Source organism: Tachyglossus aculeatus, chromosome 17, assembly GCF_015852505.1.
Source record: "Tachyglossus aculeatus isolate mTacAcu1 chromosome 17, mTacAcu1.pri, whole genome shotgun sequence".
Taxonomy (NCBI): domain Eukaryota; kingdom Metazoa; phylum Chordata; class Mammalia; order Monotremata; family Tachyglossidae; genus Tachyglossus; species Tachyglossus aculeatus.
The window spans coordinates 40,401,626-40,419,890 of NC_052082.1; the positions used below are offsets into that span (position 1 = coordinate 40,401,626).

Sequence of the window (18,265 nt, forward strand, 5' to 3'; positions counted from 1 at the left end):
ATCGGACAGTCGACCACTGTTCTAGTTTCCAAGCCCTCCCCAAATCACATCTCCTCCAAAAGGCCTTTTCAGAGTAACCTTTATTCCTCAAATCCACCCTCCCCTCAGCATTGATTAAGCACTTGCCTATGTATGCCTTAAGTACTTTTATACCCATCCCATCCTCACAATACGTATGTAAATATTCTCATCCCCAAATATTTCCCTTGCCCCAAATCTATTTTACTGTCTATCTCACCCTGTAGACTGCAAGCTCCTTGTGGGCGTATATCATATATATCAACTCTGGTGTATTGCACTTTCCCAAGCAGGTAGTACAGTGTTCTGCACACAGAAAGTATTCAATAAATACCACTGACTGATGTTTATTTCTGTATGGTACTCTCTGTATGGTTCTCTTGCAGAAACCCTCCATAAGCAGGAAGGTCTAAATAAGTACCACTGATTAAATGATTAAGATGACAGTGCCATCGGAAAATGGAGTTCGAAAAATGATTTCCACGAATTCATCTCATAACAGTTCTCCTCATATTATTCAAAGTGGGGGGAAGCAAAATGGGAAGACCAAATTGACATTCTCAAACACCACTGACACTGAACTCAACACACTCATTCTCCTATCCCTTCGCCGATCTCTTACCACTAACCTACAGCCCTGGATCCCCTCGACAGTCCTCCTCCTATGCTCTTGTGCTTGAGTTGTAGAGCGCTGCTGGCAAAAATCTAGATATCAGGCCGACTTCATCGAATTCAGGTTTATCCTTGCATGGTTTAATTCTGCTTTCTACTCCTTGTTGACACCCTTGTGAATCACCCTCATCAGTTGTTCCAGGCATGTAACTCCCATCTCAAATCTCCTCTCTCCCTGTCTCCCCCGTGCCTTGTCTGTAATAACCTGACCACCTGCTGTATTAAGAAAATTGACACTAATCAGGGGTGATCTCCCTAAAATCTCCCTGTCCCTCCACTTTCTGGCCCTTCTTCAACTTTCCCATTTTTCCCAGCCATGTCTCTAGAGGAGATCTCCTGCCTTCTCTCACAATCCACCCCTCCACCTGCACGTCTTTCACAATTTACCGAAACACTGGTTTACTCTCTTCTTCCCTCCCTAACAGGCATCTTCAACTATTTAGTCTCCAGTGGCTTCTTCCCCACTGGTTTCAAACATGCCCGTTCTTCCCTATGACTGTCAACCACCCCCTTCTCCTGGAAACATTATCCAACCTTGACTTCCCTGATGCTGTCTTTTCCTGGTTCTCCTCTTAACTTTCTGGCCATTCATTCTCAGTCTTCTTCATTGGCTCTTCCTCTGCCTCCCACCCCCTAACTGTGGGTGTCCTCAAAGTTCAGTTCTGGATCCCCTTCTATTCTTCACCTACATGCACTCTTTCATAGCTCCCATGGCATCAACTACCACTTCTATGCAGATGACACAAATCTACATCTCCAGCCCCAATCTCTCTCCTTTTCTGCAGTCTCACATTTCTCCCTGTCTTCATGTGACATCCACTTGGATGTCCTTTTTCTCATTCAACCCACATATTCAATCCATCACTAAATCCTGTCGATTTAACCTGCATAGCATGGCTAAAATCTCTCCATCTAAACTGCTACCATCTACTCATTTTTCCTATCCTGCCTTGATTATTGCATCGGCCTCCTTGCTGTCCTTCTAGCCGCCTGTCTTTCCCCACTCCAGTCCATACTTCACTCTGCTACCTGGATCATTTTTCTCCAAAAATGTTCAGGACATGTTTCCCCACTTCTCAAGAAACTCTAGTGCTCGTTCAGCCACTTCCACATCATACAAAAACTCCTCACCATTGCCTTTAAAACATTAATTCTCCTTGCCCCCTCCTACCTCAACTCACTACTCTCTTTCTACAGCACAGCCTGTACACTCTGCTCCTCTAATGATAACCTTTTCACTGTACCTCATTCTCACCTATCTTGCCACCGACCCCTCGCCCGTGTCTTGCCTTTGATCTGGAAGGTCCTTCCTTCTCAAATCCAACAGACAGTTATTCTCCCCACTTCAAAGCCTTATTGAAGGCACATCTCCTAGCGGCCTTCCCTAAGTCCTCCTTTCCTCTTTTCCCTCTCCTTTCTGAGTCACCCTGATTTTACTAATCCCCCATCCCGGCCCCGCAGCACGTACAAACATATCTGTAATTTATTTATTTATACTAATGTGTCTCTCCCCAGTAAGCTCACTGTGGGCAGCAAATGTGTCTGTTTATTGTTGTAACGTACTCTCCCAGGTGCTTAGTACAGTGCTCTGCACACAATAAGCACTCAATTAATGATTGAATGAATGAAAGAATGAATGATGCTATTGCTAGGATTAATGAAGAATCATTCTAAAAGCATGAATTTTATCATATAAATTGATTCCAGTTGTGGAACGTGGAGTATTTCTCTCAAAATATCTTCTAGACCGTGAGCCCATTGTTGGGTAGGGACCGTCTCTATATGTTGCCAACTTGTACTTCCCAAGCGCTTAGTACAGTGCTGTGCACACAGTAAGGGGCTCAATAAATACGTTTGAATGAATAATAATAATAGTGATGGCATTTATTTAGCACTTACTATGTGCAAGGCACTGTTCTAAGCGCTGAGGAGGTTACAAGGTGATCAGGTTATCCCACGTGGGCTCGCAGTCTTCATTCCCATTTTACAGATGAGGTAACTGAGGCACAGAAAAGGGAAGTGACTTGCCTAAAGTCACACAGCTGACAATTGGCAGAGCTGGGATTTGAACCCATGACCTCTGACTTCAAAGCCCTTGCTCTTTCCATTGAACCATGCTGCTTCTCTCATCAGGACATTATTTGGATATCAAGTCAGAAGACTAGACAAAGAGCAATTTTTAGCCAGTTTAGTTAAACTTTGGAAATATTTCTCCCAATAAGATAATTTTTTAGGAGACAGTGCAGAAGGGGAAAAAAGGTGATAATTTGGGCCACACATTTCATGACAAATATAATGCCCCAACTAGAGCATTTAACGTAAATGGCAGAGGACATTTTTCTTTCCTATATTAATACTCCATTATTTTCCAAGGTTTAACTTTCTTTTCTCTATATCATGAATTGTCCCCATGAAGAACTGTTTGCAAATGCATAGTGGAACAAAATTTCTAGTGGATATAAAATCAGCGCATATTCCTGCTGTATTCAATTACACAGTCTCCTCAATTCCAAATGTTGCTAAATGTCATATCTTTGCTTCTATGTCTTTTTCCAGCTACATACCGGCATATTGCCAACTATATCTCTAAAACTGTCCTGTACCTTTTTAGTGAGGTTTGAAACACTTCTTTTAGTCTTCAATACAAGGACTTCACCTCAATGATTTCCAATAGTTGTAGATTCCACTTTAAGTCATTACAGATGTGCAAAGCCACATTTCCTGGATGAACTTCAGGTAACATTTAAAGGAAAATTCTCCCATGCAAGAAGAAAAAGGAAAAGGCACATACCTGCTCTGAAGAGAATAGTTCCTTGCTCTTTGGCGGAGGGGCAGAGTAGAATCTGAAGGCGAGAGAGGCAGAAACTTGGGTTCTAGGAACTGAAGAGAGGTTGTAGGTCTCCACTGATCCTACGTGTTAATCCCAGAGACACACATGGAGACAGAGAGATGCAACTTGTTGATTCCAGACAAGGGTCATGTGTTGAGTGTGATTGGTGAGTAGGAAATACAATGATTGAGCTCAATAATGTCCTGAACACAACCACACAGGAAATTCACACACTGATGCTATTATTGGCTTCAGCAATCTACTGAACACCCCTAAGATGGGGTGGCCTTTCATCACTGTGGCCTAAAGTCGCCTAGAGAGACTAAGTTTATTTATGTCAATTGGCCAATTAGGTTTATTTGAATCCTTAAACCTGCATGAACTAGTGTGAACACACAAGCACAAACGACCAGGAGGAATTTTTCTATATGAATCTCATATTAGCGCAGTTGAGATTCCCGAGAAACCAGATCCTAATTCCAAATCTCATGTTTTTTCAGTGGGAATGGTTGAGTGAAACTTCTTATTACTGTACAGTTGGCACCCAATAAAAATTCTGACTGCCACTACTAAAACAACTACAGCTTCCTGTCCCAGGACAGGACAATCGGTGTGAAGCTCACCAAGTGTTGTCTTTGAACCCAGGGCTATGACTGGGACGGCCCCTTTCCAGCTGATGTCACAACTGCTCAGAAAGGAGAGGGGTCAGTTTCCATGTTTCAGCCAGTTTTCTAGGCTTTGGAAGGCCGCAACCCGGATGGTAGAGGTCTATTCACTGGAGCCTCCTTCTCATCTGCAGTCATTGTATTCAGCAGTTCAGTAGGGCACTAGTGATGTGTATAAAGATATTGAGTGATAAGTAGAGGTCCTTAGTTTGTTGACAGTTAGAATATCCCTGTATCTCCTCAACCCAACACTGGTCAGACATGTTTCTTAGGTTTATCAAAATGCCCCATCTCAAATATTGGTAAGGTTGTATAATGAGCCGATTAAGAGGAGCTGGAAGGGTTCGTTGAAGAATTTCCTGCTCTTTGTGAACTGCCGTGCCATAAAAGATGATTCAGCAGTAGGTGAAATTATCTCTCACATACCGTTCCAGTGCCCATGACAATGAAGTCAAAAATCTTGGTCAGTCGGTCATCTGGTCTGAACATTAATCCGACGTGCCTGGTTTAGAGGAGCAAGCTGTGTCTAAATACTACCAGGGCAGATCCTTGAATTGATTTTTAGGCAATGGGGATGGTTTTCTCCTCTATCCACCCTCTCTGTTCCCATGTATTCAGCAGCAAGCTTTGCAAGTTAGCTGAGTGACACAGTGGGTGCCATCTTTCACCAAGGAGAGAATATCTCTGAGACCTCATGGGCAGCAAGCATTACTGTGTTTTCAACATTTCATAAATTACATAATAATGTTGGTATTTGTTAAGCGCTTACTACGTGCCAAGCACTGCAAACCATCAGAGAATAGGACATTCAGAGGGGCAGGGGAAGGGTTGGGTGGGTCTTTTCTGCTTTCTCGTGAAAAGGAGAAGGAAAAATCAGGTTGGTAGTAATAGTGGTAGTGGTATTCATCAAGCTTACTGTACTAAGCACTGGGGAAAGTAAAAGCACCCACCAAAGCCGTAAACCCTGGCCGCAAGGAATTTATGTGTATATTTGTTGCAAACACAAACCCAGTAATGGAAAAAAAATGTTTCTTTACTAGACGCAGAACCAATTACATATGAAAATGCAGAGAAGCACAGTGGCGAGTAGAAAGAACACAGGCCCAGGAGTCGGAGGACCTGGGTTCTAGTCCTAGTCCTGCCACTTATCTGCTGGATAACCTTGGGCAAGTCACTTAACTTCTCTGTGCTTCAATTACCTCATCTATAAAATGGCCCTCTGTGGGACAGCGATCATGTCCAACTTGATTAGTTTGTATCTACTCCAGTGCTTAGTTCAGTGTCTGGAAAATAGTAAGTGCTTAACAAATGCACTAAAAAAAATATAAAAATGATTGCAACTGGAAATAACTGGCTTTTCAGAATCATCATCAACATGGTATTCAACATCATGCAACACAATATTACCTGTCCAGCTATTACAAAGGAAATGGAAGAAGAGATGGCGTCTGTTGATGAGGACCCCCCCAAGTCGAGAGGCATTAATAGAGGTAAATATCAAAGACAACACAAGCTTTATAGCTGTCTGTATTTGAGATTCTTATTGTTTTGCACAAATATGTCTGATGAAACATTCTCTAGGTTGAAACAGGCTTACCCGAAGTGTCTGCTGTTGTTTTCATTTATCTTTCACATGCTCACCATTTTTTGAAACCTCTGTTGTGAGTCAGTCCCCCTGGTTCTGATTGCCCCCTGGCTGGGCTGATCCATCTTTTGCGGTTTTTTCCCAACTTTCCAATGTTTTGCCACCACATCTGCTATCTTCGAATTGTTTCTTCTGTCTTACGTGGAGGCAAATCCCATTACCAATTGAGGATGTGCTGCTCAGCGGGTTCTTTCAGAGCAGTGCAGTTGGGCCTTTCCATTATTTCCTCCAGCCTTCCTCCAACACAGGAAGAAAGTGGAGGAATTTCCTCCATCCTTTCTCCAACATAGTAAGAAGGTGGAGACCCGCCCCTCTTAGGCCAGCCCTCAGCTGCTGAATCCTCTTTCCTGGGGGGCAAAGCACCTTGATCCATTCACATTCCATGCATTCAAGGACACTGTCTATGTCAAAAGTCCTTGATCCATTCACATTCACTTTTGACATAGACAGTGTCCTCGAATGCACATTTTTCAGGTCAATCTTACCTGTTTTGGAGAGCTATACAATTCTTTTTTATCATTTTTCTGGGGTGGAATATGAAACCATTGGACCTGGAGAGGTAGTAAGAAAGCAGCTAAAGCTGAAGGGTGTACAGTGATAACTAAGTCTGGGATGTTTAAATCATGGAAAGAAAGGCAGTGACTTTCTAGTTGTGGATAAAGGTTGATGATGCTTACGTACTGCTGCAGATCTCTGTGTCATCAAGCCAAATCCACTTCTGTGTATTGTTGTGGTGTAAACCCATCCAATATTTCTGATTATTCTGGTTACAGACTCATTCCTAGTTTATTAACAAACTCCTGCTCAGAGGGAGACAGAACAATCAGAATGTGAGATACACTGATGACAATATGTCAGTCCATCATATTTAATCAGTCGTATTTATTTGTGTAGTCCACTGCACTTAACATTTGGGAGAGTACAATATAACAGAGTTGGTAGACATGTTCCCTACTCACAACATGCTTACAGTCTAGGGAAACGTGACTAAGTTCCCCTATACCTGGTTTCCTGGTTTTCCCAATGTCATGTCCAAAGATGAGTGTGAATGCCTTTCCTCCAGTGCTCTCTGTAATAGAAATCTCATCTGGATTTAAGGAGGAATGATGGGTGTGTACCCAGATATGAGCCAGCCAAGGTCTTGGCCAAAGTATAAAGCCAAATGACTCAGCAACAAAGGTGGAGGATGCAGTATTGTGGGTGAGTCTGAAATACAGCTACAATGAGGGACAATGGATAACTGGGAAAAAACCCTTATCTAACACCCCCACCTTCCCTTGCCAAGCCCACCATGCCCAACATCAATTCTCTCCAACTGCCTGTTGAAAGTTTTAGGCATTCAGATGAATTAGTAAATCCATGGCCCAGTGACAGTAAAATGACTTGCCAAGGTCACACAGCAGACTAGTAACAGATCCATTATTAGAACCCATGACCAGATTCTCAGGCCCATGTGATTATTAAGTACTTATTATGTGCCAAGCACTTTACCAAACATTGTGTAGATGCAAGAAAAATCAGGTCCCGAGGAATATACATATTCGTATGTATAGTCTGATTCACATATATGAATTATATATATATATATATATTAATCAGAATTTGGCAGGGCTGAATCTCCTGAGAAGCCAGCTTCCAATTCCATTTCTTATGCTTTTTCACCTTGGTTGTGAGGATTGAACGATTGTCCTTATTAATGTTCATACAACCCAGTGGGTACCCAATTAATACTTTAACTACTACTACTATAATTCTATTTATTCTGATGGTTTTGAGACCTGTCTACATGTTTTGTTGTCTGTCTCCCCCTTCTAGACTGTGAGCCCGACGGGTAGGGACCACCTCTACATGTTGCCGACGTACTTCCCAAGCACTTAGTACAGTGCTCTGCACACAGTAAGCGCTCAATAAATACGATTGAATGCATGAATGAATAAATACTACCATTACAGCTGCCTGTCCCAGAACAGGGCAGTTAGTGCGAGCTTATCAATTATTGCTCATGACCCTAGTACTCTGACTGGGAAGGCCACTTTCCAGCTTATGTCACAAATTCTCAGAAAGAGCAGTCAAGTTCCATGTTTCAGGCAGTTTTCTAGGCTTTCAAAGGCCTCAACCTGGATGGTAGAAGGCCCGTTCAATGGAGTGTAATGCCCATCTGGAATCGTTGCACTTCAGCGGGGCTCTAGCAGGCCAGGAGCTTCTTGAGTGATGACCCTTACTTTGGTGACAGTCAGAATATCCCCGGATCTCTTCAGCACTGGCATCCCAACCCTGGGTAGGTAAGTTTTTTTACCTCGGCCATAATATCACATCTCAGGCACTTGTAGATCTACATTTTGATCTGATAATGATGACCTGCAAGACACTGTTGATGAATTCTCTGCAATATTTTGTGAATCTCTGCATGAAAATAGTAGATGACACTGCTGTGAGATTACACCAGTGAGTGTACTGCATCACCTGGGGAGAATCTCTTGCACTCTGTCCCAGTGCCCAGTTAAGAAAAAGTCACACATCTCTGCATCTTCCCATTTGTGCTGAACATTACTTAGAAATATCTCAAGCATTACTCAGACACCACTGGCTAAGAGGGGCAAGATATATCCCAATGCCAGCGGAGCATGTCTTTGAGTTGATTTTGCAGTAATGGTGGTGGTTTTTGCCATGAATGCACCCTCTCTTTTCCCCTGTACTCAGCAGCAAACACTGCAAAATGCTCATCCCACACGTGCAATCTCTCTTCAAGGACAGAGTATCTTTGAGACTCCACTGGCTTTACTGTGCATTCAACATTTCATAAGCCCATTACAAGCCAGCAGGGAAAAAGATATTCCGAGAGGCAGAACAAGGATTTGGTAGTTCTTTTCTACTTTCTTTCAAAACAAGGAATGAAAATCAGGTTAATAACAATAATAGTAGTAGCAACCACTACATTGCACTGTAGGAATCAAGAGACATGAGCCCTGCCTGAAAAGGGATTTTCACATGAACCTCAGTTGCAGTTGTGAAACACATAGAAGGAGCAGAGCTTTAAACTATTATGATTCACGTTGATATTCATCAAATGTCCTCTGGCCCGCAGCTTCTACTACTCTCTTCCCAAGTTGGGACATCTCCTGAAGTAAATCAGACAATCAGGACATATCACTTTTACGGTTGTTTATATGGCATTTATAACTTAATCTTTTTGCAAGCAAACCACACAGCAACAGGAAAATGTTTACTTACTAGTCAGAGTCTGCTTATCCATGCGAATCAAGTAAATGATTGTAATTGGAAATAATCCATGCTTCAGACCTCATAATAGCCACTAAGATCAACATTTTATTCCAAATCATCATTACCATCTTCAACATCTTCAACATACCATCATCAACACCATCATCTTCATCAGTGGTATTTATTAAGTGCTTACTATGTGCAGAACACTGTACTAAGCACTTGGGAAAGTACAGTAGAGCAGAGTTGGCAGGTATGTTCCCTGCCCTTAATAAGCTACAGCCATGCAACATACTACTAGATAATGGTAAAGATTAGGGATGACAAGAGATTTTTAGCTGTGAATATTTGAGACTTTTATTGGGGGTCAAAGAATGTGTCTGTTTAGATATATTCTCTCGGTTGTCTCATGCTTTCCCAAAGTGATACTGCTTTCTTTTATCTTTCTTGCAGTCACGCTTTTTGTGAAACCTCTGGTCAGAGTCAGTCACCCTCGTCTGATTGGTGCCTGCTAAGCAATCAGGTCTTCGGCAGTTTTCTCCAACTCTCCACTGCTCTGCCACCTCAATTGGGATGTTGCCCTCCTGGTATCTTTGAGTTGTTTCTTCTTTTTCATTTATAGGTATACCTCATCACTGGTTGAAGATGTGCAGCCAAGAGGGTTCGGTCAGAGAGACATGGTTGGATGTTTCCATTATTTCTTCCATCCTTCCTCCGAGTCAAATAGGTAGTGATGCATCCCTCCTATGCCAGCCCTCTGCTGATGAATCCTCTTTCCTAGGGAGCAGAGCACCTTGGTCCATTCACATTTGCTTTTGACATAGACACTGTCCAAGGGCGCTGCATGGTTTAGGCCCAAGTTGCTTTTTTTGGAGAATCACACAATTATTATCATCATTTTTTTGGTTTGGTAATTGAAACTGTTGGGACCTGCAGAGATAGTAAGCAGAGAGTTAAAGCTGAAGTAAGTACTCTGATAATTGGGGATGGGGGTATTTAAATGATTGAAAAAAGACAATGATTTTTGGGTTGTGGATATTAAGGGTTAATGACTCTTACATGTCACTGGATAGCTCTGTCTCATCAAGCCAAATCCACCTCTGAATAGCATAGCTTAAACCGATCCAATAGTTCGGTTCATTCTGGAGACACTGAAGCCTTGTTAATTGAATCACAAACTCCTGCTCAGAAGAAGATGGAACAATCAGAATTTATTCATTCATTCATTCATTCATTCAATCATATTTACTGAGCGCTTACTGTGTGCAGAGTACTGTACTAAGCACTTGGGGAGTACAAGTTGGCAACATATAGAGATGATCCCTATCCAACAACAGGCTCACAGTCTAGAGGGGGGAGGCATCAAAGGGGGTGAGTGACTAAATTACACTGCATCAGCTTTCCTGGATTTCCCTGTATTCTGACCCTACATGATTCTCAGCAGTGTTTATGGTAGAAAAACCAACAGACTTCAAAGAGGATAATAATAATAATGGTATTTGTTAAGTGCTTTCTATGTGTGAAGGACTGTTCTAAGCACAGGGGGGATACAAGGTGATCAGGTTGTCCCCCGTAGGGCTCACAGTCTTAATCCCTATTTTACAGATGAGGTAACTGAGGCACAGAGAAGTTAGGTGGTTTACCCAAGATCACACAGCTTAGTGGCGGAGTGGGATTCGAACCCATGACTTCTGACTCCCAAGCCCGGACTCTTTCCACTGAGCCATGCTGCTTCCAAGTGGGGGTTGCAAATGTCTTGGCCAAATAATAATAATAGCAATAATAATGGTATTGGTTAAGTAATTTCTATGTCTCGGGCGCTGTACTAAACTCCGGGGTAGATACAAGCAAATCAGATTGGATACAGTTCCTGTCCCACATGCCTTTCACAGTCTCAATCCCCATTTGACAGATGAGGTAACTGAGGCATGGAGAAATGAAATGACTTGCCCATTGTCACACAGCAGACAAGTGGGGGAACCAGGATTAGAACCCATGACCTTGTGATTCTCAGGCCCCTGCTCTGTTCACTATGCCATTCATTTATTCATCCATTCATTCAATCGTATTTATTAAGCATATTTATAAAGCGCTTACTATGTATATAAAGCTCAGTAACTCCAGATGGTGAAGAGTTTACCCTACAGGAAATTTCGTGTACACTCCCATACCACACAAATACACACTCACACACACACACACTCACATGCACACACACTCAAAACTCACTGTGTGGCCTTGTGGAAAAGCACAGGCCTGGGAATCAGAGGATCTCGGTTCTTATTCCAACTGTTACTTGCCTGCTGGGTGACTGGCAGTAAGTCAGTTAATTTCTCTAGGCCTCAGTTTCTTCATCTCTAAAATGGTGATTCATTTCTTGTTCACCTTTTAGATAGACTCTGGGTCCCATGAGGGACAGGGAGTGTGTTTGTTCTGTATATACTTTATCTATACGAGCCCTTTCATGGCATGTAGAAAGCACGTAACACATAGCACAACCGTTATCCACTGTACTCTTCTTAAAGTGTCTGCCCTAATGATTCTCCCATGAAAGTCAATCACCACTGTAGGAAGCCATTCCAGAAACTCCATAGATTTCCCATTGCTCTCCCCTGAAGGTGAGTTTAAAGACACATAAATTATGGGATCAGGTCAGATTCAAGATAGTCTATGCGCCCCTCAGGTAATTTTGAAATGCCTTTTCTGAGCCAGGCACATATTTTGAAGACAAAAGAAATTAAGTGTCAGTTGAAAAGAATGAATCATGTTAACCACACACATTCACTGCCACCTATCATGAGACATTTTTCCCACTGAAATTCTTATAGATTCTTTCATACCAGTTCCTCCTTTGTCTTTAAAGTTGAAAGGCTGGAGTTCAGAGCAGCACAGTAGCTCAGGCATTTTGTCCAGCTGTTCAACTTACAATATGTTCTGTAGCATTTCTGTCCATGCTGGTGCCAGCCCACTGAACACGGAAGGCATCTGTGATCTAAAGAAAAACGTAGGAAATGATCGAGCGGCATCTTTCTGTCTCCGAACCACTGGAGTGACCACTGTTCCCTTTTAGTGGACAAAAACATCACCGTAAACTGTAGGGATAACACTGGGTCTCACTGTATTATATTGCATTGTTTCCATTTAATGCAAGACCTGTGTTAGATTACTGACTGTTCTGAACCTTTAAATCAATCACCGATATTTATGGAGTGCTTACTATGTGCACAGCAATGTACTAAGTGCTTGGGAGAACACAATATGAAATGATTCCTGTCTGCAGGGAGCTTCAACTGTAGAGCAGGAGACAGAATACCTGTTTGGTTTGCTTAGTAATTACGAATTATTAAAAATTCCCAAACTCCATCCCCCTTCTGAATTTATATGAACAGCCAATATTTCAGGGAATTACCTAAAACTTTGGAATAATACATAACTCTAAACCACACTGCAATTTTCACCCTGCCTGAACTGAAGAAATATAGGAGCAAAGGAAGTAATTTCCAGGGTATGTGAACAACCAAACCACCAACTTTATTTCTCCAATATAGACACAGACTAAATGTATTCCCCCTAGACAGTTGCTTCCAGCTCCAAACAGTGAAATGAGATTGAGACACAACTTTTCTGTGGAATTTACAGTTTATCTTACAATATTTTTGCTGGGGAAATGTCCTTCACCAATGTTCCCCCAAACCCCACCCAATCCATGAAAATGCCTCCTCAAAAGAACACATTCAGTGAGGATCATTCCCCAAGAATTAGTGGAAAAAACCAAAAGGGAAGCCAACCCTTTCCTCTCCCACCTAACACAGATTTTGCCACTGTCCAGGGCAATGGAGTACAATGAGAAATGAACCATAAACTGATGATCCACGTTACCTTGGTTGCTTGACAGCTGAGACGTCCCTGAGCAATTAATTTTCGGTCCTGTTTCCTGAGTTGTGGTAATATCTCCCAGGCAGCCTTGCTGACCATTGGATATTGAAGGCCTCCGAAATACTAGAGAGAAATCTGCAGATTTTAGCTTTTCTTTGTTTTATTTATATGCTCCAGTATATAGTCAATGTCTATCTGATTCATTTTAGCAGATAAAATGCATACTCTCTAAAAGGATTTTGTGTGACTTTGGGCAAGTCAATTAACTTCTCTGTGCCTCAGTTATCTCATCTGTAAAATGGGGATTAAGACCGTGAGCCCACCGTGGGACAACCTCATCACCTTGTAACCTCCCCAGCGCTTTGAACGGAGCTTTGCATATAGTAAGTGCTTAATAAATGCCATAAAAAAGGGATCACATTTGATGGCTGGGATAAGATAGATTTTATTCTTAATAAAACAGACTTACCATTTAGGCCCAAGATGCCAACAATCACCAGCAGACTGAGGCAGAGTACTCCCAGGATCAGTGCAACTAGTTGCCATGGAGCAGGAGAAGGACAATCTGATGGAGATATGGAAGAGGGCTTGATTCCATGTTGTGCCTCCCTATTCCCCTTCCTATCACAGGGGATAAGTCTAGAAACACAGGACTCATCTGACCTTTCCATTTTTGAGACTTACTGAATGTCTGTGGTGGAGGCATACTGATTAGTGACCATATACAAACCATTTAAGCAGGTTAGACATTACATTGGTCTGCATGTGCATGCATAACTCCATAAAATAAAAGTATTGTTTCCAGTCAATGGGGTAGAACCATCAGGACAATTAGCTCCTCTTGGAAAAATACTAAAGATTTCACATATTATTTGTGAGCTTCCAGTTAATCCCTTCCCAGTTCAGTTTATAGTAACATAATAGGGATAATATGATTGTCAAACACTTATTATGTGACAAGCACTGCACTAAGCATAGGGTAGACACAAAATAATCAGGTCTCAGGCTGCTCTTTCCAACAGGAGACACTACTTGTATTTTTCTAGAAAATACATTGCTCATTTCCTAACCCTTGTTTCATTTGGAATGTACAATTGTGGCCTTCTCATTTCAGATGCTTATTATCCCTGGGATTTCTCTTTCATCTTTCTTTTGGAAGTCACCAGTCACCAGTCTGTTTCCCCACTCATTCTGCGTTATTTTTCACATAAATGACACCCTTTCCCGCCTTGGTTCCCCCAAAATGCCTAAGTACTTTCAATGCAACAACTCATATTATTTAGAAGCACAAAGTGATCATCAATTTGAAAAGTTAACAGAATCAAGAAATCTGGAAGAAGATTCTAGGCCAAACCTTTATTCTTGTTGGAGTTTTGTCTTTCCTGTTGATGAGGAGGGTGACATTTCAACTCCACATAGGTCAGCTGCTCTTTGTTCCCACCTAAAGAGAAAGGTGCATGGAAGACGATTTTATGATTCATAGCAGTTTGGTGCTGATGGTAAGAAGATGGGTAGGATGCCAAAGGCCTTAGTTGATAAATGATCTCTGACATCCCTCCCATCATCCTCCATTGGTGTGTTCAAGCCCTTATACTGGACCCAAAGGCATGAATCAGGCTTGGAGTTTTAATCCTTTTAGCTCATTGAGACTTAACCATTTCCAAATGGAAAAAGGGGAGCAGGGGGAAGAGTTTCAGCTTTGATTTTTAAATTATGGTTTTTCCTGTTTGTCTTCCCTTCTAGATTATAATTCCATGTGGACAGGGAGCATCTTCCATTCATTCTTTTTTGGCAAGTTCTCAAATCCGTGCACAGTGCTATGCATAAAGGATGTACTCAAGAAGTATTCCTAATTAATAAATATCTGAATAATAACTGGTCATGTTTACATTTGAGGGTCATGTGTGAGACTGTAATCTCATTGGGAATTGAGATTTTCTTGATTGGAGTCCTGGGTAACCAATAGGAAATACGATGGAATAATTTTAGCTGAATCCCTTCGTGAAAACTGGGACTCTAGTCCAGTACAAACCAGGGCATGAGTTTCTGTGATCATATAACTATAATTCTCAGGAGGCAATTAGGATATTTTTACTTGCTATTTCCTTTGCCATCTCCTGCACATCCCTTAAACGGAAAAACTACAAGTATGTGCAAATCAAATCCTAATTTATTTAAATGTATAGATGCAGCTTAAACAAACATATAGATGTGAATTAAATTTAGACAAATTATCTGGTCAGACAGTACTAAAATGAAGTATACTTAATGAAACAAACTTTATGGAGACTATTGTTTCAGCATACTGTTTCAGACAGGAAGATATGGCCTCCTAGTTGCTTCATTTTAGACTAAAGAATTAACACTTCAGTTGTTTTTCTGTAATCTATACTAAGGCCTTCCACATCCCCCCAAAACAAATCAAATTGATTGCTTCTCTCTCAGACTGTCAGAAAATGGGTGGGAAGAAACTCCCTCATTTCAGTGGAAAGCCTGTACTGAAACACTCATCTTTCACTCTTCAAATCTTCCGGGATCAGTCCAAATCCCTGATAAAACATTGGAAATACATTCTGTGACAAAAGATTAAAAGAACCGATAGTTCTTGAGGATACAAAGCTTGTAACAAGCTGTAGTACTATGAGCTCTGGATGCAACCATATGAATGTTCAAATGGTGAGAGAGAGAAGAGCTCCCTCATTTCCACAGAGGATGAGAAAAATTAAAGTATCAGAAAAAAAACATTTTCATTTTGGGAGCTATGAGATGATGGTATGAAATGGCAAGAAAATCCCATCATTAAAAATAAAAATTAAGAATGGAAAATGCTTTGGCAATATGGAAGTGAGGGTGGGTTGTGTAATCTTTAATGGTCCCTTCGGGACATATAAAGGTATTTCTCAAATATGAGAAGAAAATGAAAACTATTTGGAATAGCAAAATGGGTCGGGAGAAACAATTAGGTGAGCTGGCTGTTAGCACACTGTACCTTTGCTTTTCGGTTCATCAGGAGGGTTTCTCCTCTTCTGTTTGGAATTTGCCTGTTGTTTTGTCATGGAGTAGATCACTGGCTGCTCACTCATTTCTGTAAAAGGTTAATACACAGAGTAAGTGGATTGGCTCTTAGCGTATTCCACCTGATGAGGATTGGCGAAGGAAACAATGCCGAGCATGAGAATTCCTTTCTTTACTAAGTGCAGCATTTCCTCCTATCTAATATAATAATGATTGTACTTGTTAAGCGCTTACTATGTGCAAAGCACTGTTCTAAGCGCTGGAGTGTTCGGTAGCCAAATACAACCCAGCCTGTAATAATAATAATAATAATGGAATTTATTAAGCATTTACTATGTGCGAAGCACTGTTCTAAGCGCTGGGGAGGTTACAAAGTGATCAGGTTGTCCCACGGGGGGCTCACAGTCTTAATCCCCATTTTACAGATGAGGTAACTGAGGCCCAGAGAAGTTAAGTGACTTGTCCAAAGTCACACAGCTGACAAGTGGCAGAACCGGGATTAGAACCCATGATCTCTGACTCCGAAGCCCTATGTTTCATTCCTCTAATAGCAACCCACTCACTGTGCCTCACTTATCTTTCCCTTTACCATTGATTCCCTTCCTAGACTTTCCCTCCTTTCTGGAATTCCCTTCCCCTTCATTTCTAGCAAACCATTATTTTCCTCACTTTCCAAACCCTACCAAAATTATAGTGCTTTGCTTACTATCTGCTCACCTCCCAATCCAATTCCCCTCTACACTACTATGTCCCCATATTACGTCAGTTACTCTAACAATTAGGGGCTCACCACAGCCGTAACCCCCACAACAATAAAGCAGTGTGGCTCAGTGAAAAGAGCACGGGCTTTGGAGTCAGAGATCATGGACTCAAATCCTGGCTCTGCCAATTGTCAGCTGTGTGACTTTGGGCAAGTCACTTCACTTTTCTGTGCCTCAGTTCCCTCATCTGTAAAATGGGGATTAAAGACTGTGAGCCCCCTGTGGGACAACCTGATCACCTTGTAACCTCCCCAGGACTTAGAACAGTGCTTTGCACATAGTAAGCTCTTAATAAATGCCATCATTATTATTATTATTGTTCTCTGTGCCTCAGTTCCCTCATCTGTAAAATGGGGATTAAGACTGTGAGCCTCCCTTGGGACAACCTGATCACCTTGTAACCTCCCCAGTGCTTAGAACAGTGCTTTGCACATAGTAAGTGCTTAATAAATGCCATTATTATTATTAAAGAACATATCTTTATATGTGTTTTCCTTACTTTCTTCATTCATTTATTCATTCAATTGTATTTATTGAGCACTTGCTGTGTGCAGAGCATTGTACCAAACGCTTGGAAAATTCAATTCAGTAATAAAGAGAGGCAATCCCTGCCCACACCAGCCTTACAATCTAAAACGGGAGAGATAGACAACAAAACAAGTATACAGACGTCAATATAGATAAACAGAAGTATAGATATATACATATAAAAACGAGTAAACAGGCATCAGTACAGATAGAATTATAGATAGGTACATAGATTCACAAGTGCTGTGGGGAGGGGTGTCATAAATGTCATCTATTTTTATATCCAACATCCTCTAGATTGTAAACTCCTTAAAGTCAGGGATTCTCTACCTCCTTCCTCTAACTGTGGGGGTCCCTCAGAGATCTGTTCTGGGTCCCTTTTTATCCTCCCTCTACACCCACTGCCTTGGAGAACTCATTCTGTCCCATGGCTTTAATTAAGCTTTTTATGCAATCAACCTCTCCAGCCTTGACCTCTCTCCTCTCCTATAAATAAAGGGTCAATTAAAAAACAAGCTCCTCACCATTGGCTTTAAAGTACTCGATCATCTTGTCCCCTCTTACCTCACCTTACTTCTCTCCTTCTGCAACCCAGCCTGCATACTTGGCTCCTCTGGCGCTAACCTTCTCACTGTGCCTCGATCTCTCCTGTCTTGCTGCCGACCCCCGGCCCATGTCCTGCCTCTTGCCTGGAATGCCCTCCCTCCTCACATCCACCAGACAATTACTCCCCTCAACTTCACAGCCTTATTAAGGACACATCTCCTCCAAGAGTCTCAGAAACCCCCACTTTTCCTCCTCTCCCACTCCCTTCTGTGTCACCCTGTCTTGCTCTCTTTGCTTTTCCCATCCTTTCCAACCCCACAGCACTTAGGTATATATCTGTAACTTTATTTATTTGTAGTGATGTCTATTTATATTGAAGTCTATCTCCCTCCCCCAGACTGCGAGCTCGCTGTGGGCAGGGGTTGCCACTCTTTATTGTTGTACTGTAATAATAATAATAATGATGGCATTTATTAAGTGCTTACTA

At 41.7% G+C, this 18,265-nt stretch overlaps 1 protein-coding gene across 1 annotated transcript; it reads right to left on the minus strand.

Moving 5' to 3' along the window:
- Positions 1–9,855: 9,855 nt before the first annotated feature.
- LOC119939733 (C-type lectin domain family 1 member A-like) lies at positions 9,856–17,769 on the minus strand (the record flags this gene model as incomplete). The annotated part of the gene is made up of 8 exons (XM_038759920.1): positions 9,856–9,982; positions 10,112–10,233; positions 11,893–12,044; positions 12,932–13,051; positions 13,398–13,493; positions 14,283–14,369; positions 15,918–16,013; positions 17,757–17,769. Coding segments are annotated over 8 exons (813 nt in total), but the record flags the coding sequence as incomplete, so codon positions are not given.
- Positions 17,770–18,265: the final 496 nt, after the last annotated feature.